Source organism: Dromaius novaehollandiae, chromosome 13 (assembly GCF_036370855.1).
Source record: "Dromaius novaehollandiae isolate bDroNov1 chromosome 13, bDroNov1.hap1, whole genome shotgun sequence".
Lineage (NCBI taxonomy): Eukaryota > Metazoa > Chordata > Aves > Casuariiformes > Dromaiidae > Dromaius > Dromaius novaehollandiae.
Genome location: NC_088110.1, coordinates 10,206,985 through 10,229,665, shown reverse-complemented (window position 1 = coordinate 10,229,665; position 22,681 = coordinate 10,206,985). Strand labels below are relative to the sequence as shown.

General features: G+C 37.0%; 1 protein-coding gene across 1 annotated transcript in view; it reads right to left on the bottom strand.

Moving 5' to 3' along the window:
* Positions 1-22,681, bottom strand: part of ITFG1 (integrin alpha FG-GAP repeat containing 1) — a 103,569-nt gene that overhangs the window by 38,027 nt on the left and 42,861 nt on the right. Inside the window, exons 9-10 of the mRNA XM_026102244.2 lie at positions 8,706-8,800; positions 186-358 (exon numbers count right to left, since the gene is read on the bottom strand). Coding sequence (XP_025958029.2) covers positions 186-358; positions 8,706-8,800 — 268 coding nt within the window. The remainder of the gene's footprint in view (positions 1-185; positions 359-8,705; positions 8,801-22,681) is intronic.

Here is a 22,681-nt window from a genome sequence, read left to right as displayed (position 1 = left end):
ATAATTATGCATTCTGAATATACCATTTAAATGCATAGCTTCTTAAAAGAGAAACATTTAGCAGGGATCAAAGACCTCGTTAACTTCATAAAGATGAGCAGGATATTCTAAAATTAGTAATTTGTATGACTGATGCTTGAATATCCATTTGATAGTCTTTATTTATAGATTTATACATACTCTACCTTCCAGATGTGTTCTTGAGTATAGCAAGAGCATCTGGGTAGCCATCCATATTGTAATCTCCAATGTGAAGTGTAATTGGAAATGAATCTGCTGTTGAAGCTCTGTCATTTTCATATGGTACAAAGCCCCAGAGTGTGTCTTTATTTCTGAAGTCCTGCAAGACTGGAATCCACTGTAAAAGAAAACAAAAAGAACAGCTAGGTAAGGACATAATTTATCAAAAATATCTAACTCTATTTAAAACAGCTAACTATTCTATGCTGCATCAGGATTCTTAATCATTTACAAACTTCCAAAGAGGACATCACATTAAAAAATAAGGATTATTTCCTAACAGTCACCAAATGAAAAATCTCATTTGAAGTCTTTCCTATGCAGTAAGTTATTCCAGAACAGAATGAATAGATAGGGTTATAAGAATAGAGCACTTGTGTTCTGGAGTATGTTCAGTGTATGGTTATTTCTCAACAGCTTCACTGAAATTCTCATTTGCCTTAAGTCTGTATTAATTTTTAAGTGTAGGCAAACCCAAACCATCGGGCCTTGAGCTCCTGAGTCCCTTTGCTTTTCTTGGAATTGCAAGCAACAGGCGGCATTAAAGGCCTGGAGGAGAAGTTTGATGCACCCTCATTAAACCTGTGGACAACTCCAGAGTGGGGGGTGCAATCAGTACACTTGAGGACAGGACTGCCATTCAGAGCGGACCTAGAAAGGCAAAAATGGGCAAACAGAAACCTCATAAAATTCAGCAAGGACAAATGCAAAGTCTCGCGCCTGGGGGTAAACCTCTGCAATGGTATAGCCTGGAGACTAACCAGCTGAAGAGCAGCTCTGCTAAGAAGGATCTGGGGGTCCTGGTGGCCAGTAGGCTAAACCTGCGTCAACGTGCGCCCTGACAGCAACGAAAGCTAGCAGTGTACTGCACTGTATCTGCTGGTGATGGTCCTGCTCATTGAGGCAAGTGATTATTTCTCTTTACTCTGCTCTTGTTAGTCTGTATCTGGATACCTTGTCCAGTTTTGGGCCCCAGAGTACAAGAAAGATGTTGATAAGCTCAAGCGAGTCCAGCGGAGGGCCCCCGAGATGGTCAGGCTGTTGCTTATCAACTACAAGGAGAGGCTGAGGGATACAGAAGAGGCGAGAACAGAAGGCTTGGGTGGGACCTAATAACAGCCTACTACTACCCTAAGGAAGTAACTGCAAAAATGGAGCCAGGGTCTCTACTAAGATGCATAAGAGGCATGGCAGAAGAACAAGGGACCACGGTCACAGACTGGAACAAGGAAGGTTCCAACTGGATATAAAAGGAAAAAAAATCACCACCAGGGTAATTAAGCACTGGGATAGAGGCCCAGAGAGACTGCAGAATAACTATCCTTGAAGGTTTTCAAAATCCTTAACAACAAACAAAACCCTAAACAACATGGTCTGAATTCAGTGTTGACTTTGCTTAAAGCAGGAAATTGGACCTCCTGAGGTCCTTTTCAACTTGAATGATTCTATGATTTATGGATATTTAGAAGCTCAAGAGCTTCAGCCCCCACCCCCCAAATCCCCACCCAGCAGCACAAGATACTGAACTGCTCAGTAAGTGAATATTCCAGTATCAATTTGAAAGTATAAAGGAAATGCAGAGTGTAATTTCTCCAGGACAAGAAATAAAATATATCTGCACTTACTTTCCACAAAGTGCTGCAGAGGTGCTAAATAGGAATTTATCTTAATTAAAATCAAACTAATTTCACAAGCTGGTATGAAGCTGAAGTACCAGGGTTAACATTTCAATGCTATAGAAAAATTCAGTGGCATTTTTAAAGCCAGAAGTAATTTTATCTATCAACTAGGAGACAATGCCTTCAAAAGGACTGAAGGGTGCCATCCTACAGGATTGCTATCACCAACCTCAGCACCACTTAACACCATCTTAAATGTCTCTCATCCAAGCCTTAATTTAGCTACTTCAGGAATAAGAGTAAGATCCTTGCACAAAGCAGGTAACACAGCTCCTGATTATAAATTACACGGCATTTCACTTGCAACCCAGTAAAACCTCTTCCCTATAATACAGGGTTACTCTTTACATTGCTGCAGAAGTTCAAAAGGACTATGAAGCTGACTATCAAAGAGAGAGGCTTCTGTTGTGGGACTGCCTGACAGCATCATTTCTTGGTGTGGGGAGACCCTCACTTAACACAATCCAGTAATCACAACATTCCTGCCACGGGGCAATTTGTGTGCGACACTTCGACAGGTCCCTGGAGGCAACGTACAACCACGTACCTGTTACAGCAGCCTGCAAAATTATAGAAAATGTGCACTAAGGTCAACTCTGTCTGGATATCACCAACAGCTTAGAAGTGCGGAGCAGCTTTATGCCTACTGTTAGCTGTCAAAGGTTTGAAAAAAATCTAAGGAAAAAAATGGGAAGTAAGAAATAGGCTCTCAATCTGACAGAAATTTTTCAAAGGGATAGATTTCCTAGCCCTTATTTGTCAGTCAGAAGACAGATAAACACTATTATTGCAAAATACTGTAATTCAGAAAAACACTGATTGGATTCAGAACCATGAAGTATAATACAGTTTTTATTTTACATAGTATCATTCACCCAAAGAGTCAATGCAAATAATATCCAATTATATCCCTCATATATTCTCTAAATGTTACCATATATGGTAACATAATTTTAAAGAAGCTAAATTTAAAACAAATTTTTAGGAGTAAATCCAAATTTATATTCCGTTTTTACTCTACTCAAAGAATGATTCATAAAAACAATCTTACAACCGAGAGGTCTACAGCGAAATGCAGACATAGAAACAACAGGTGAGCAAAATGGAAACACTGCCTGCTGCTACTAAGCATCATCCCTGTGCACTCTACAAAGTAAAATTTATATATCTTACTGAACCAGTTGTGGGACTTCATATGATAATAGTCACAGATCATTCCAAAACAACAGTCTTGGCTTACCTGCATCATATGTAATTTACTCTGACAGTTTAAGTTCACAAAGTAATCCATCTTTTCAGTGAAACTTATTCCGTTTATTTCTATTATAAATAGCAGTATTATGCAATGTAGAGCATGGAAGATTAATCGTTCATGTGCCTCAAGACATATATTTCAGTACAGAAGGCAAAAAATGAAAATATCTTTGTTGATACTACACATCTGCTATTTCTTTTGTATTTGATAACCCAGACAATTACTTTAAGCTTCATGTTTGCTGTTATGATTTTAATAGGAAAAGGACAAAAATGTTTTTTTTCTTTTACTGCAAGATACAAATAGGTGGATACAATGAGGACACACAAAGCTATTTGGGGTTTTCTGATTATACGACTTCTGTTACCTAGTTCAGATGAAAAAGCAGACTGTAAAATGGAATGAGCATACCTAAAAAAAGTTTAAATGAACACACAGAATTCAGAAAAATCAAAAAAAATTACTTCTTCACTTCCTCTGTTAATTTCCATTACACAGCATCAGTAATATTATTTAAACATTTTTTATACAGATATTTTTACTTACTTTTTACTTTAAAGATTTTGTAGGCTAAAATAAAAATATTTTTCTTGTGGAGTTTGAAATTTCTTTCTCAAACTCTTCAAATATTTTTTTCCCAACAGGCAGCAGAGCGAGTGCTTTCCACTCTGTGAAAAGACCGCCCCTTTTGCATCTTGCAAAGATCTCAGGTACTTCAGAAAACTTTAAAACCGGCTGCGCTCGCCCCACTGGGCGCCCTCAATAGGGGCTCGTTTCTCGCGGGGTCCGCATTCTCGCCCACGTTAGGAAAGGCAGCTCCCCGGCTCTACAGCCTGCTAGCAGGTCTTCGAATCAAAACCCGGTGACTAACACGTCTCCGAAGCTTTAAGCTATGGCCACAAAACCTAGGGAGGGTGACAGACCCGGCCGGGCAGCTGCCCCGCTCCCGAGCGCCTGACAGCGGGGGCAGCAGGCTGGGAGCCGGGCGGCATTTGGAAGCGGGCAGCCCGCTCCTGCCCGACCCCCCTTCTGGCAACGCCAGGGTGTCCAGCCCTCCCCAGCCCAAGCACCAGCGCAGCCTCACCACGGGCGACTGTCCAGAGCGGCCTGAAAGAACCGGCCACAGCCGCGGGAGGCTGCGCGACCCCTCTCTACTGCACACGCGCGTTACAGCTGAGCTGCACGCGAAGAATAGATGCAGTAGTGTCGGGATGTGTAAAGCTGTCAGGGCATACGAAGGTCACCTGAATTCCATATATGGTGGAGTAGCTACTACCTCATAAAAATAAGCTAAGTAGATTACATTACACCGTATGACAGATGATCAAAGCCCAAAAGAAGAGGGCCCCCATTATTGCTTTAACAACATAGAAAAGAGTAACCAAAGGAAGAAAAATCCTATTTTTTTGATGCTGGAATATGGCTAACAGCCACATACCTGCTCTGAGAAAGACCAACAACCCAGAGATGATCAGAGGATCTTGCAGAATATGGGATTTATGAAAATTACAGCAACAGCAATTCCCCCCCCCCCCAATCCCTTTCTAAGATGTTACAGAGGAATTGGGAAAACCTGCTTGCAATGACCAACTAGAGCAGCTCATCAGGGCTGCCAGATACATCGCTGGCCGCAGCGACCCGCGGTTTGCTGTCGGACACGCTGCGCTTCGGAGTTCCCAGACCTGCAAGAGGGATACAGCGGTGACCGCAGCCGTTCTGCTGGCAAAGGCAGGCTATAAGGACCATCAAGCACACGAAGAAACTCAAATGAAGAGACTGAAATGATGCTGTTTACCTCAGGAAGCAAATGGAAGAAAAACCATACTTAATACTAGGAAGAATTAAAAGATTAGCCATCTCTAAGAATATCACAATATCCAGAGCTGCTACAGTAAACATTACCAGCGACTTTAAAACAGGACTTGGGGAGAACTCTAGATCAGAATCTAGATGAAATCTAAACTAGTTAGCAGATTAGTTTATAGCTATTGCAGGACACCTCAAATTTCCTTAAATTCACCTAAGACTAGCCACAACCAGAAGCAGCATATGGGATTCGATTTCAGGTCTGATGGCAATTCTTCTGTTGCTATGGAAACATTCACTTTTTAAAAAAGTTTTAGTAGCGCTGTATCTCCTTAAATCACTTGTATGTTCTTCTCTGGCCTTTACTTTGGCCTCATCAGCCAGAGAAAGGAAACAGTTGAGACTAACTTTTAATACTGATAACAACTAAATCATTAAATAAATTAAAACCTATGCTGAAAGAAGTTAATCTTTGAAATAATTCTCTTAGATTTGCTTGGCTTTCAAGCAACCAGCCAGCTGTGCCAAAGATATCATAAAAAGTAAATATACTGCAGCCTGACAGACATCAAACAAAACAAGATCCCACCAGGACAACAAATCCAAAGCTTGCCAACATACATCCACAACTGACACCCCACTGAATGCCTCTCCTCAGCGCAATTGCTTGGAACCACAAATTCCGTATATGCACCTTCCCAGTCGTCAGGCATTTCACGCCCATGAGGTGTACACCATCATGCAACTGTGTTAACTGTTGTTCACTTGGTTTCACCCACCAAAAAAACCACCGCTGCACCAAAAACTGAACAGAGATAACGGACATATAACATCAACAACTTTTTCCGTATTGGACTTCCAATCTCTCCGTTTCCTGCACATTCTGTCTAAATACCTGGCTGTTCCACGAGGGATACCATCACCTTGCTGAAATGAAACACACTGTGCCCCACAATTGCTCATTATTTCTTCCTTCAAATTGCTAAACTGATTAAATGAACACAGGAATTGGTTACAGCCTGTTTTCACATGAAGTTGATCATCTCTCATGAAGATTAACTTATTTAATCAAAGCTCAGAAGTTAGGTAATTTGATTTCACAGATGATCAAATTAAATGAAATAAAAACATACCACTTTCAAATGAATATGGGCAGTGAGGAGCCTGAACCTCCTGAAGGTAGGTTCCTTCTCTCTGAAGGAAATGTACAACATGCAGAAGAAACTGCAGACACATGAATGAAGAAGTTGCTATTTTCTACTATTTCAAAATGGAAAAGGTAAATGCTTTACAAGAAACAACTCCATTTCTTCTAGACCAGTCTAAGAGTACAAGAGAAGAATGTGCTAGATACAATCCTTGAAAAAGGTAAGGCTAGACTAAGTGAATGCAATTTAATATTGTTATTTTTAATTAAAAAGTCATTCTAAAAATATGCAGAGAATTCTTTTTCAAGTTTCTAGGTGACTCAATAGTTTTAAATACTTTCTTCCAGCAGGATGAGAATCTTTGAGATTCTGCACTTTTAAAAATAAGATGCTAACACTGGCCTGCTGATTTTTAATTCATTAAATGTCATTATCTCGGAAATTATTATAAAATTGAAATTACACAGTGAAATTGCTAAGTAGATGAACTAAATATAGTAATGAGAATGTCAAAAGTGCTGTGTTAAACATCTAATGCGTTAGTAATTCAATAGTTAACCTCTATCAACACACAACATAATGAAGGAACAGAAAAACTGTCTACATACAATGTCACTTCAAAGCAGGTTAAAATGAAAGACTTGTCTTGGGCAACATACTGATATTATGCCAATTGACCCACACCTTCCTCCACTGTTACCACACTGTTTCTTTACAGAAATGTGTCATGAACAACAGATAGTGTAGCTTGTCTCTAGTGCAATGCCGATCACCCACTACTCTTAAATAACAGCCTTGTATCTTACAACAGTACATGAGGTTTGTGCATGGTTGATTTTCACAATGAACTTACTTTCACTGAAATTGATTTGAGTAGAAAAACTCAGATGTCTTTTACTTCATATATTATCAAGAGTAAGGAATTAAATTTAGAGCTTTACTAAATGGACAATTGTCTTACGATATAAGAGCACTCATGCTAAGTTCTTCCCCGTTTACTCAAAAGTGAGACGTAAGCAGCAAACTGCAGTGAGATAATGAACAAGACACACTCAACAAAAGTTAGTGTTCCCTCCTTTGACCAGAAAGTAATGTAAGTATCATAAATTAAGCATCTATTTACTTTACACAAAGTCCATGAAATATAAATCAAACCCTATCGTTACACCGTGTATCCAGCAATACTATAATACATTCCTTGTGAACAAAGAATAGAGGCAATCAATGTGAAAACACGTATTTGTAAAAACAGAGGCTGAAAGGGATATATTACCAGATCTAGAGTTACTTATTCTTTCTTACACTGATGGCATATTTCACCCTATTCATACTGCCTTAACCTCCTGGTAACTGTGTGCTTTGTTTTCCAATACAGAGTGATTTTTCTTGCTACTGGAGAAGCATGCTATACTCTGTGCTCTAGAAATCTGACTCCGATCTTCAACATAAATGTGGGCTGCAGAACCTTATAACAAGCACCTTACCAAAGTATGTACTGTTCCTTGGGCATGTAATACTTTTACCCATAAATTCTGAAATACAGATCAGATAGAATACTTTTTATGCTCAAATTTCTACTTTTAATTTGTCACTTAAGGAATAATCACTAATGCACAAGAAGATTAGAAACGTATGCTATACATTACAGATTTTTGTAAGTATACTATAGTGGGTGCAACTGTCTGTTATAAGCGATAGCATTTTAGATCACCTTTAGCTTTAGGTTTAAATTGCTGAATATGAATTTATGAAAATATTTATTAAAACATCAAACAGCTCTTAGGTTAACTTGTTTTAAAGTGCAACTTCATAATAATGCAGGGTACTGTAAATATTTAAATAGATTAGCATATGCTTTAAAATACATACTAGTCTTTCATAAATTACAACTGTCTTTCAAAACAAGTAGAAGTTTCTTCAACAAAAGATGCTAAAGTAGTTTAATTGAAGTCCAATTCTGAAGATAGATACTATAAGTTAGTCTTTGTATACCTGGTTGGAAATACAACCCTATGGTTAAAAACATTTTTTTAAACATGAAATGCTTAAAAATGGCATTTGAGCCCAGAAACTTGGAACTTGGAAAACATATTTAATTAATAACTATCAAAGGTATAGAGAAAATGGGGGGGAGGGTGAGATGTGTGGGCTGGTCAACCTTGACAGTTTTTTTTTTTTTAAACTATAAAACAACTCCCTAATTTAAACTAAGTCAAAAGAAGCTTATTTGTATTCACTAAATCTGTTTTCAACTCACAAACTTATTTTTGATCTAGCGCTAGGGCAGCTATGCTGCTTAGAAGGCAACATTTTGCACTGCAAGAAAGACTCATTAGAAGTGTCCATAGTTTTCTCAAGTAGAATTACTGACTGTACAGAATCCCACATATATAACCATTTCCACCAAAAACACTTTAGACAGATCAAAAGAAAATCTCTCTTATAGTCTATCATTACAGGTAAGAAAGTTTATTTTTCACCGCTATCCTGAAAATTTTTTTTCCTTTCTCATATTGTTTCTGATCCTATGTAAACATGGTATTTTCCTTTATCTTTACAATTCCAAACTCAAAATACCTGATCCATTCCTAGCTTAGATAAGTAGATGGCACTTTTTTGACATGTATGATCTTCACAGACTGGTAATAAATGTTCACTTTGTCCATCCCCATCTGTCAAAGAGAAAAACAATTGTCAGCTTTATATCTGCAAAATCAGAAATCCTGTTTGCAAAAGAGAAGTTGTTTTTAAAATGTGAAAAATTAGATAAACTAGACCTTTTAAAACTCCTTCATCTTTGTAATCTCTCCTCTAACTTGGGTCTTTTATTTGAAGATCACCTTTGTTAAAGTATTTTCATTTTGACCCATAATATAGACAAAGTTTTAAATTTTATATTTGATAATAAAGTAATACATTTAGAAGAACAAGTACTTAGTAATTTGTTCATTCACTATGTTTTCCTGGAAAGCAAATTACTTTCTACACAAATCTACTTCCACAAATCTACCACACAGACTAATTTCATTTTTTTAACTAGTTTTAAACTCCTGTGCTGTCAGCAGGACATTAAGGACAGCCATGAGTTCACATGTAATATGTTAATCTATATTAAAAGGTAACACTGGAAAGTTCAATAATGAAATAGCTATTCAATCCCAGACCTGTAGAATTAGGCAAATCCGAGTAACTTACAGGTTTTCAAAAATGTTCTTTTAGCACCTTTAACCCATGTATTTCCAAAACCTTTAGTAATAGCATTCAATTTATATGTTTAAACAAGCAACCTCTATTTGCATCCACAATTCTGTCACACAAAGAATATTTAATGGAATGTCCACTTACCGCTCATTATCTACTCCAGGAGAAATGCCCATATTCACATTTTGACCATATTCACAACCTGACCCTGCAGCACTGCCTAGCATACACCAAAGTCAACTGCCTTTTTGCTGGAAGATAAGCTCCCTTGCATGGGCTGCGGAGGAAGACCAGGCAAGCACCTGCATGCAGACAGCCAAAGAGAAGCTAGAATTGTTGCAGCACTGCAGCCATTAATGCAATTAATGCAGCCATCAACTATGACAGATACCTCAAACTAGACTTGCTAGAGAGCTGCTATGCCCTAGCCCAGAAGAATTGCAGAGAATCTGTTTTCCAGGTTATGAAACCAAGGCTCAGACTGTAATACAAAATTCACCTTTTCAAGTTGCCCCTCAGTTTACACAGTTCTGAGCAGCTTCCTATTAATATTCTAAGTGGATTTTGTAAACTTGCTTGACAGTATCCTTAGTTAAAATGCAAAAACTACATCTTCCACCACAGCCACTGAATCCCTTATTCATTCCCCAAAACACTACTGACTCCAGCCTCAACGTTTTGTCATACTTTACCTACACTGTAAGAAACGTTTTCTCCATATGCCAAACTATATTTCTATGAAGCTGAACTTCCTTCTAGGCACACAGTGCACATGTCTGTGTATAATTAAGTTTTCTAGGTCCCAGTTAGCTTCAGTGACTGATGGGAGATCAGTTGTGTGGCTTTCTCACCACCACCACACAAATAGCAGCCAGTAGTGAGGGAGGGAAATGTTGGTAAGGAAGCTGGGAAATGGAAAGTAGGGTTGGGGGGAGCAATGGAGATATCAGACATCCCCAAATGTCTCCACATGATAAAGCCAGACTGTCACCTTTAGTGACTCCCTACATGCCATCTGCCGCACGAATCGTCTCACCTCACAGGTAAACCCTTCCCAAATTATCACAGCAGCTCTGTTATCAAGCACAACCAATGTAGGATGCTGAGTAGCCTGGCTGGTAGGGAAGCAGTGAGACAGCATCCAAAGAGACAGGCAAGAAAGTTACTTCTGAACACAGAAACTACCTAAGCAGCAGGGGAATTTGGTGGCTCTGAATTTAGCACCAACTTTTAAAGCTGTTTGTTTCCTTTCTGCATCATTCAGGCAGAACAGTTAGAACAGGTTACTCAGTTTAATTTTTTGCTTACAAGCACTAGAATAAAAAGTATTTAGACTGCAGGCTGTATCTAAACTTAAAATGGGGGAACTGTTTAATTTACAAATTATCAACTACGGAAATATTGAAGGCATTGCTAGAAGAGAATTAAGTTGCAGAAATGTAGGCGTTTTGTGAAATATAAAATTTAAATTAAGGCATAATCTTCTAATCACATCTCTTCAGAAATTTCAGCCTAAAGTCATTTTAGAAGGTTTTCAATAAATGATGAGGACAAAGAACCTTCAAACATTAACTCTTCTCTTGCTCTTGGTTAGTTATAAAGGCATAACGACAAGGTTGTTCTGATTTTAAATTAAGCTGTAGAGCAGAGAAGAATATAAAATGTTTGATCCTACTTAAATTACCAACATTCATCTTGGTAAGGAGATAACTCAATTTGTTAGTCTTGGTAATTAACGTTCAGTAATGTTGCGGTGTATCGACAAGACCAACCTAAGCAGCTTTGAAGAATAATGAAGCTATAGGGCAGGATAAAGGATGAAACCTTCACATAATTAGATAAGGAGCCACCACATAACAAAGGTTTTACTGTTCTGGTTAAATGGCATACATCTGTAAAAGTAAGATTTGATTAAAACATTTATTTCAGTACAAAGAATGAGCAGAAGGTAAATACACATTAACATGAATATTTTTGCCCCTGCAACTAAAAATGATATGATACATACTTCATATTAGAAGTACACAGTTTTCTTGCTTCCTTTGACCAGAATCTACAAGTCAGTTTTAGGTAATTTTTGTTACAGGCTCATGTTTTTAGGTGCATTCTCTCTTCACTTCTGTGTAACATATATTTAAGAATCCAATTGTTAAAAAATAAATTAGTAAGATATAACTGTAACAGCATGCTTGTAAGAAAAAAAATTTATTTGTAAAAATATCCCTAAAAGGCCAAGAAAAATCCTGAAGACATAAGGAGTCTGAGGGGCTTTCCTCAAGCTCACCTAGATCTCACCTAGATTCCTGCATTCACCCTCCAAAATTTTTTCTAATAGAGCAGAATTTAAAAACATTATAGAGAAACAAGGCACAGTCCTACTACTGCAATAGTAGTATAAAGTATAATATAATCTTATTTGTCTTAAGCATAGATGACTGACAAAATTTTAAGCTGTTTATACATTACTGTAAATTCCAATTCCTTAAAACAGTACTTCAATTACTATTTTAATAAAATCTATGTTATACGGCTCTACAACAATATGGCTTTATGGTACAACATTTTTATTTTGAAGTGATAAAGGCTGTGGGGCTTCATTAAAGGTGACCACACGGTAGCTGACGGAGGATGCTGAGCTGTCTCTCCTCTCTCCCTAAGCGCACGGCCGACCAGCTGACGCAGCTCCAGAACGGGCCACTGCGGAACCAGGTGAGCATCAGGAGGGGCACATAGGAAAAAGTGGACATATAGGAGCAGGGAAGGGAATGGATAGGGCTGGACCACCTACATGTTCATTTAGAAGCATTTAACATGTGGAACTGCCTTCCCAATTGAGAGACAGGAAAAACTACCAACTTCAAAGGTGAATATCAGAAAGCAGAATCTAACTAAAAGCACTTCCTTTAAAATGTCTTCTAGTGGCTCCTAACTGTATAGTTTTCAATGCATTTTATGTTCACTTAAAAAAAACTGAAGAATTAATGCTGCTTTTGATGCAGTACCTTTTCTATACATAAACTATTCTCTGACGTTATTACTTACTTGTCATGTCGGATGATGAAGTACAGCTGTATGTACTTTATCTATTATGTGCTTAACACAGAAAAAATTATTTTTGAGAATTATGCATTTATTTGAATATCACACAAAATTTATATACTGTAAATGAGAATTGGGGCGATTATTGCTGACTCCCACAGGGATGAAGAAGAACACAGTAAAAGAAAGCTGGAGCAATTGGAAGTGCCTAACTTTCCAACATATAATATTTACGATATACGTGATAATAAGCACTTCATAAATCTGCCTCACTGAAGAAGTTCATAATTGCTAACACTTGTCATCTAAAAGAAAAGACTGGGTACATTACTTGTACTGTAGAAAAGGCAAGGAAAATTCTAAATGTAGAAGGCAGGAAGTGAAGCACCAACAGTGAAAACACAGCTGCAAACAGGACATCAGTGAAACACAAATGGGTTTTGAGTTGTAGTGCCGTAGTCCAGGACCAACGCACAAATAGTTAAATAGTGTATCACAGAAGAGTAGCAATCAAAAGAAGAAAAACCCAACATTTTTCATCTCTATCATACTATTATCTCTTATTTGTTTTCTGGTTTCTATGCTTTATATCTAATGCACGTCTTAAAATGTACAGATCCTTCTTTTACTGTTGAGCTTTTTACTTGATTAAAAGAAATTTTCTGAAGCAAATTAAAGATCATCAAAAATGATAACATATTTTACTAATCAACTATAGCAGTTATTTTGACAAAAATAAAAAAGAATAAAGATAAAACCCACTAAGGAAATGTAGAATATTTAAATGTCAATCTTGCATGTACAAACCTCATTAAAAAAACAAAACAAATAACTCCTCAAAAAATAGCCCTAAGCGCAAACCTAGAGCAGAATCCATTTCACTATCCAGTTTTGATAGTCATTTACACTATCCTGATTTGTAATAACTAGAAATCCAAAGTTTCCTGCATTTCTGAAGCCTTTTCAAAGGTACTATGTGAAGCCAACAGACTGACACAGCAGCTTTTCTGGATTTTTAGGGTGGGGGGAATTATTCTTAATCTGGTATGACTCCTGTCTTGAAGTGCCAGTTGAAATACGAACTTTCGGTGCAACCCTTTGTACAGATCTTGAAGACCACACAACAAAACCCAGCAGTGCTCACGAAAGAGCTCATTCTCACTAACAACTAACTTACTGTGGACCTACAATGCTAACTCTGACTTTCTAGTTTTCCTCTCATCTTCACGCTTGGTTTAGTTTTCAATTTAAATATCTTTTAACTCTAACTTTAAATTTAAATTCCTCCACAAAGAAAGAGGAAGCCAGAAACAAAAATGGAATATCATTAGCACATTTGTTCCAGTTCAATTAGGCTTCCATAGGTGACAAAACATGAGTGTGAAGCTCTGCTGGGCTTACTAATGAATACTATGTTGGTGACAACCACAGGATGAACTCGTCAGACCCTCTGAAATAAGTTGTACTAGTTCCAAATTATTTAAAAACTATACTTTGCGTAACATTGCTTTCATAATGTACTTCAACCTAGGTCTAGCTAAAACCTGACATCCACGTGAAAAACTCGTCATTTTTTTTTTTTTTAATTAATGTGACTATTATAAAAATTGTCCTCACCAGAAGGACATTCTTTTCTTTTCCTTTTAGGACACCCTGACTGCTTATTTTATCATTTTTATGAACATTAACCATTTCAGAAGTAACTTAGATGCAGGAATAAATAAAAATGAACACAGTTTTAATTTAGAGTTGTACATAAATAGAAATTTCCCTACTTACACAAGAGACTTGCTAGGATTTAAACACAAGTACATATTTTCTGGATGATTGTGCAAAACTGTATTAACTGTTTGTTAAAAGCGCATGTAGTTTGTATGCATTTTTGTACAGTTCTGTGGCTCATACAATTTTACTCTCCATCTAATGTCCTCAGGTGAAATGTCTTCATTTTGTCAAACAAACAGCATTGAAATAGCATACAAGCATATATTTGTTATACAGTTTCATCCTAACACAACTACTGACTAAGGGAATCAGATTTTGGAACCAGTCATGACATCTATTTCTGGAGACCATCTGTTATCCTGCCTCAGCTCCTAGGGTCTACTAGTCTCTCCTTCTATTACAGTATAGATTTTAAACAATCTCTGTTCAAATTGGTGGAAATCTCAGTTAGCCTTACTTCTAATTTCAATAACATTTTGTAGTACTAGATGTAGTTAAATACACTCCGGACTCAAAATGTTCTTTGCTAGCACCTCTCAATTTAGAGCAAGCTCTATGTACAAATAAAAACTCAACTGTTGGGTATCATGTTCTCAACACATGATTCTGGCTTGAATGTGACACTAAAAAATCATATTATTAATAAAGATCAAGTTTTATAGGCAGTAGAAAAGGAGGGGAAAAAGAACAGTTTTACATACTCATCAGTTGCAAATTTGTACTTATGTCAGAACGTGTAAAGGTAAAATTAGCAATCTTAGGTAATCTAGAAATCATATGAGAATGATTACCACTGCCTATTCACTGTATTTCAAAGAAAACTCATAGACACAAAGCCTTTCCAACATTTAACCCATGCCTGTACACTGCTACAAATCCAATCCCGAACAAGAGTAAGCCAGAAGATCCCTGGGAGCACAACTCACATGGAGGGACTGTATGAGAAAAAATTACTTGCAGCTGAAGTTTTAAATTTCATTACGAATATTCACACTTGCAAAAAAGAAGTTCAGATCTTTTCAGTCTATTCTGAAAGTAATTTCGAGAGGAGAAAAAAAGTAAAAAGCTTTTAAATTAGATTAACAACAACATACTTTTATTAAAATGTATTATACACTCAAAATGCAGTAACATAAGTATATACTTTAAAACAAAAGCATAAATAGTAAGCTGCATTCCAGTGGTTACTTTAAGAGACTGATTGATTCCTAAGTCCTAGCAGCTCACTAAATTGCACATCTACATGTAGGTGTGTTGCTGTCTCCTAATTCACAATGGTGACACAGGGGTTTGTGTCATTTCAGTTCTGACAGGCAACGAATTACTGTAGCAGGCCCATTAGTTTCTCCCCTTTCTATTTGAACCAACTGGATGATCCTCCCAGACTGGCACAGACCCCTTGTGATGGGGTGGGGGGGAAGGAACGCTGTCAGTTCTATCATCTACATCTCCCCACAGTTCAAGAAAAATTATATATATAGGTTTAATAGATAAATAAGCAGCAGGACCTAAAATGGAGAAGAGACAAGATACAATCCTCCACTACCAACTGATTTTCTCTTTTTAAGAAAAAGAGCACTAATGAACTATGAAGTTCTTTCTCACTTTAAGGGGGAGGGGGAGAATATACAAGAACTTATATAAGATATTATCTCATTTTTAAGTAGAGCTTGGTTGTTAATATATCTGACAACTTCGCAGTATCTGTCTCATCTCTCATCTTTAAAATGGTTATTCCTACATAACAAATATTATTTAACCTTTGAACTGCAGAAATACATGCTACCATGCTACACTGGTATAAATTCAGAGGAGATGCTTCAATCTCAAAAGATTTATAAAGGAACAGTTGAAAAATGAATTTAGCCCCAAATAAGGGAGAGCCTTACAGAACCATGTACAGTACTATATTAATTGCACATACCAGTGCAATGTATTTTTCAACCTGAGCTTTGAACGGAAATAGAAACCAGTGGAAATCATCTGATCACTCAGCTCAAACTGCTTTGTAATACAGTAAGACAGACTTGCAGTTACAAAGAGCAAAACAACTTCTGATGTATGTATATGTCAAAATTTTTCTACTCTAAACAGCTATTTAATTCCACTACAATGTAATCTTACTTCTGTGCCTTTAAAGACAAAGTTGAATAAACCTTTTTTTTTTTTTTTTTTTTGGTATAATAGACTGATTATTACAACTTATTCCAGTTGTGTTAAATATAAAGTATTTTTTCTGGCAGATACAACTAAGCTAACTATGCAGGCTAAGACAGTGAGAAGAGTCTAGCTTGCACAATTCTGAACTTGACGCTACCTAAAAGTATTTTTGACACCACAAGGTCTGCCTGCACGAGTGCCTACTGTTCTCTCTTGAGCGTACAGACTCTAAACTAGCCGTGGTCTCTGATTTGTTACAGACCTTTCATCGGAGCAATCAGCCCAGGTCCTTGCAAAAAGGTGAGGGAAAAACAAACAAAACAAAACACTTCAACATAGTACAATAAAAGCCAAGATGTTTTTCTCTGCCGTTAATGATTTAAAGTGCAAGTGAGCATAAAGCATCTCTGTTTAACACGACATAGCCTCGCACAGCGTTATATGCTTTTTGTTGCACCATGCATATAGTTTGCTCACATCCCTCACTCACTACTTTGCACAGTTCTCATTTTCCTTCATTATGTGCCTTTCATTTAAAGTTCTAAAGAATAACAGTAAAATAAGGAGGCAAAAGCCCTGCCACAGTAGTGTTCAAAACAATACCCTTCTGGGGCAGGCAAAAAGACAACCAGTACAACTGATAATCAAACAAAATAAGAGTTCATCTGAAAGCTGATTATCTTAAATTTGTCTTCTGAAGTAGGAAAAAGATTAGAATTCTTTTGTTACACTCAGCCTTTAGGTGTTCAAGGAGATGGTCATGACAGTGATAATTATCATAAATTACTAAGATAATTATGCATTATAAAAAGAATCAATGTCAGCTGCTTTTGGAAAATGTGAATCACAGCTTCAAAAAAACCAGATGTAAAGAGCTTTTACAGATGACTCAGAGTTCCATGGACACTTTAAAAAACCCTCACAACTCTCTCCTTCACAGCAGATCAATCCTGCTTTTAAGTCTCTCTATACCCTTCCAAAGAATCCGTATTAGCACCTCCACTGCAAGAAAAGCATTTCAGCATAGCTTGCCAGCAAACTGCACAAGCGGGCTTGCAGGCTGCATCTGGGCTTCTATCTCACACAGAGAGAAGACTTCAGCAAAGAGTGTTTACTGGAATCCAAGCAGGAAGGAGAGATGAGGTTAAATACAAAACAAGAAGCCCCCCTGCACACCAACCAACAAGCGGTGCTGAAATTCCTGTTGTAGTTTAAGCTGAAAAGTTCCAACGATCTCATACCATTCAAACAGCAGCCATGAAGCCTGACTGAACAGCTTGGAATTATTATCTAATGTTATCACTTAGAGAGCTTATATGGCAACAAACCTTGCTATTCAACCTTGCTAATAAATGGAGGGGAGTGCTTTTCTTTTTTCCTTCTTTTTCTTGAAAAAAGTAAGCCACTTATACTACTAAATTTTTGGTTAGGGAACTTTTGTTACATTAACCATAAACATTACTGAAGAAAAATTCAATGCTGAGGAGATTAAACTGTTCAATAAGCAAAGAATAAGCAAGTGGCATGCATACCACCATCCTGAATTTACTACTGGAAAGAAAGCAAATGAATCCTTAATGCAAAAGCTCCTTTGACAGAAGCTCCTGTTAAGTGAGATCAGCTCTTTCCAGGAGACACGAACAGTTGTCAGCAACGTAAAAAACACAACTTAGCAAAATTTGTGAAACTCTCCCCCGCAAATGGACACTGTTTTGGGACTACATTTAAAACTAAGTGGACAAAAATATCATATTGCATCCAGGTCATAACAGAGACTCGGAGAGAAAAAAATTAACAGCATCATTGCTTGTGGTGTTGGAAGCACAGAAAATTACTGAAGAACACTGAGTAAAACATATCAGCTAAGGCTGTAACTCCAGCCCATCCCACATCACACAGCAATCTCACAGGTGTCAGGACATGCATCTACAGGGACAACCAAGCTGCTCTAACATATTTTACTCTTGAAAAAATCAGACAAATTAATCCCAACTATGCATTTATTATATTATTTATTATTTGCCCTGTGCAGATTCACAGAAAAAAACTCTTCTGGCAAAAAATAGCTCTCAGGTTTTCAATACCACCACTGGTACAATTGTACCCAGGAAAAATTTGGTGGGAAGGGGATGGTGGGCACGTGGGTGGAAGCACATGGGTGGGAAGAAGCATGTGATTTCTGTGGATGTCATAGCAGGAAGGATGGCTTAAGGATTGTGAAATGCAGTATTTTAAATAGCAAAAGAAGCAATATGAAATGACGGTATAAAAGACATCTTACTATATGGCTATATGATAGAGAAGGACAGTTAGGATGGGATATACAGAATAAGAATCTGCTGAGGGTGTCAAAGGTGAATTTGAAAGAATTTGAGGCAACTTGCCTCAAAAGTTTCCCAGAGGGACATTGCACAATTGCTTCAGCTTACATCTATCCTATTCTCAGACCTGCACCATAACTGCGAAAACAAAGGATTAAGTTATCAGGGGCAGTCACATGGGGTGGAGTCTGTAGAGCAACATTATCTATACATAACAAATATGGATTTGCATTTTTTTTTTAAACTTAAAGAACAGCAGTAGAATAAGAATTATAGCTTGGCCTTAACCCTCAGTAGGTGATAATCTTTTTCTAGAAGAGAACTATCAAAAGTGATAGAAATTTTAAAAAATAGGACTAATATAAAAATGACAGGTATCACTGAACAGTATCACTGGCTAGCAATTAACAAATAGGACAGATATGCTTTAAGCACACACTGCAATGCATCATGGACTCAAATCACAAGTGGCAATTAACTTGGAATGTCTCTATACACTACTGTGTATGCTGTACTGTGTACTCTGTACTACTGTTTCAGGTTAACTGAAGTGTATCTGTCACTAAATCAGCTTTTTCCTTCTCTAAGGTTGCGGAGTTCTTTGATAACATCAAGCTTTTACATTGTTTCATCCAAACTGATTACAGTGAGAAGAGTTCTCATATGCAGAGGGCTTCAGACACAGAAGTTTTGTCTTCTTGCACCTTAAGGCTCTTAAAGAGTCCTTCTGCTGACTATAGGGGCACTAGTACATTTCCACATAGCAGTGCTCAAAGGACAATCGCTTTGTAAAGAGGTTATTTACTGAGATGCGTTGTTGTTAAAAGCTTGCCTCTCACACATACCTACTACATTTGAGGATACGAGATTCTGAAGAGAAGGAAAAAATTAATGAAAATTCAGATGATAAAAGAAGTTCAGATAAAAAACTAAAAGCTACAAAATTGAAACACAACTCTGTAGGCAGAAAAACAGCAGATTTAAGATATTTTCAGCTGCAAAATAATCAAAATTACTTTAAACAAGAGTCTTTCACCAAAATGCATTTTGCACGGTACAATGAATGGCTTTAAAGACAAAGTTTAGGCACTCTCAGGTATCCTGTTTAAACATAATCAACTAGCAATAAGGATCTACCATTTCTTTCTACAAGAGGAGTGACAATTTCTACCATTTGTCATATAAGTAGTTAACATACATTAAAGTAATTACTTGATAGGAGAAAGAACAAGGGAGATTATCTTGGAATTATTAGTTGGATAACTGGATTTCAAACATGAGAAAGTTTTGAATTCGGGTCTCTGAAAGACTTGAGTAGAATTTAAATAATCCCAATCCATGCTGGGTCAAAAAGTAAATAACTTTGCATTGTACAAGCAAATGCAGACTTAACAAATTAGAGTTGATCACACAGATGGAGATCCAGTAGCAGCTAAGAAAACAATGAATAAAAATTAGAGAACCAAGGCGAAGTTGGCTAAATGCTACTCTGAAAAAGTAAGAGTTGTGTCATATTTACTTACAAGGACACTATCAATAGTATAAGCTGGTTTAATTTGGACAAACTATTTATCTTTGGTTTTCTTCACATACAAGCTGCAACAAATTTCATAGCCTAAACTAAGGAAAACTAGTGACTGATGAATCAAACATTTCAGTTCTTAGATCAGATATGACAGAGGATAATTTATAAATCTCTGCTAAATCAACTGCATAGTTCAGTATCAGTTGTAACACTGGCTTTCAGTAAAAACGAATTCTTGCTATGTGGCTAGCGCAATATTCTATGCTAATTAGTTCTAGGACACTCCTTTAAAGACATATTTTGTTAATCTTCAATGCAGTAAGAAAAATTTTTCAGGTTTGGGTGTCCAAAATACAGTTCACATGCATCTTGCTGTTCAAAAATAATTGGTCATATTTCAAGCATGCTCCATTGAAATCCTTAGCTTTCTTTAATGAATACAACATTTTAAACTATTTCAAATGACAAATTATTAAAACTATCAGAACTCCATCCAACATCTACGATTTTCACTAAAGACAATACAAGCAGATTTTACAAAAAGCCTCTGCTAGCATACAGACAACAACAACGGAGGATTAATCATTTTTGCTATAGCAACCACAGCTCTGCAATTACCATAGTGACATGAGAAGAACAGAAAAACGTAGTAATGAAGAGCTCCTACCTGTTTGGAGCAATGTGTCAGCCAAATAAGCGCAGAATTCTCTAGTGCATAGCTCTGTTCACCTTCATCAATTGAATTGTCATTTATAATAAATAGGTCACAAAGCATTTCTGATTTATTTTAAAAAGGGCAATACAACTTTGCCAATTGTTTTCTGTCCTTTGGCCAGGTATAAACCATTACCATCATTTAACAGAGGAGAGGGCTACTTATTTTAGAGGGTATGATTTTGACAAAGATTAAGGTCAACTACATTTCCATAAATATATCAATATATTTTTTCCATGGAAAATCATGCAAATGTATATGTTTATATATTTGTGCGTGTGTGTATATATGTATATATGAAAATCTTGTAGCTCTTAGAGATATATATAGGTATATGCACACACACACTTGGGTATCTTTCTCATGAAAAAAGTGCATCTTTATCATTTGAATAGTTTAGGAACACTTGGTGCTAAGGTTGCACTAACAACTGTGATAATTTCTTGTAAATCACCTAATTGTTGTTTTCAGCTCTATTTACCTAAATAATTTCTACCTGATAGCTTTTATTTAACCCGCTTGTTTAAGAAAAGGAAGCTTGCCCCAAATTAGCTACCTCTAGACATTCTCAGTCCAGGTCTTATTCAAAGCTTCCTCCCTCTTTTCTAATGATAGCTAACCATTTACTATTGGAAAGGGTACTTCAAACAAAATACTTGGAAGCAGAAAATAACGTTGGGCAAAGTCACCTTTTGAAACAAAACATGTTTTGCTAATGTGTTTGTGTCATCAGTAAATCAGGATCTCGGACTGCAAAAGTGGCACAACACACAAACAGAGATGTGTCCGCAAGCGAGGAATAAGGCATCGCCAACGGTGTCCCCCCAGCGCATGCCTGGGCCCGACGGAGCTGCAGAGCCAGGCGTGCATGAGGTTAAGTAAATGAGGAGGGGCGAGCAGGGTGAAAGCCCAGAGCAGAGGGAGAGAGGAAATCCTTTCAAATCTTTAGGGGACAGCAAAAGCCATCAGTCATGAGGTACAGAAAATAACAAGAGAGAAAGGGGAAACAAAGAGAGGCAGGTTTGTTTGCAGCTCTGTACCAAACGTGTTCCTAGTCGCAGCAGCTGTATCTCTCCGCCAACAGTGAGGATGCTTGCTGCCCACAGAGCACGTTGAGAGCTGTGGTATTTTCTGCTTACTCCACAATATCCACTGTGGCAAGAGCTACTTAGGTAAAAGATAGTACGGCTTTTTAATGTACCTCATTTTACATTCTCATTGTGCTATTTGATTCTTTTTGCAGTGAAACTTCTCTCAAGCCATATTTTAGAAAGCACTATTATTATTTAAAATTACTACCTATCATACCTTAAGATTTCCTTTGACTTACGACAATCACTATTTCATAATTTTTGAAACAAGGAAAACTGAAAAAATAGATGTTCGAGTCTGACAAATTGTTTCTAGTAAGGTTTCTTCTTTAACTTCAGTACACTACAAGCAGAACCTATACAATAAATGCCTTTTGAAGTATCTAAATACAGACATAACATAGTAGGTAAAGGTAATTATTCTGATACAGTGTTACAATAGGAACATGAGATTTGCCTTTTTATTGTTACATGGGTGTAGAATAAAAATCACTAGAATGAGAACTAACAGAACTCAAGTAAGATCCTTCTTTGCATTAAAACTCTTTCCCTCCCAGTGATTATTGTATAGACATTCTTACAGAGAGTGATTTAGGTGTGGGTAAGGCTTCTTTGGGGGAGGGGGGCTACTATTTGACTTCCTTCAAACCGCACTTTACAAAGAATGTGGATTTTAGAATTATATCCCTTGATTTCTTGTACATATTATTTTAGCACTTTATTCACTTCAATATTCTCAAAAACTTTGCTGAATGAGAAAATAACCATTGATTCTC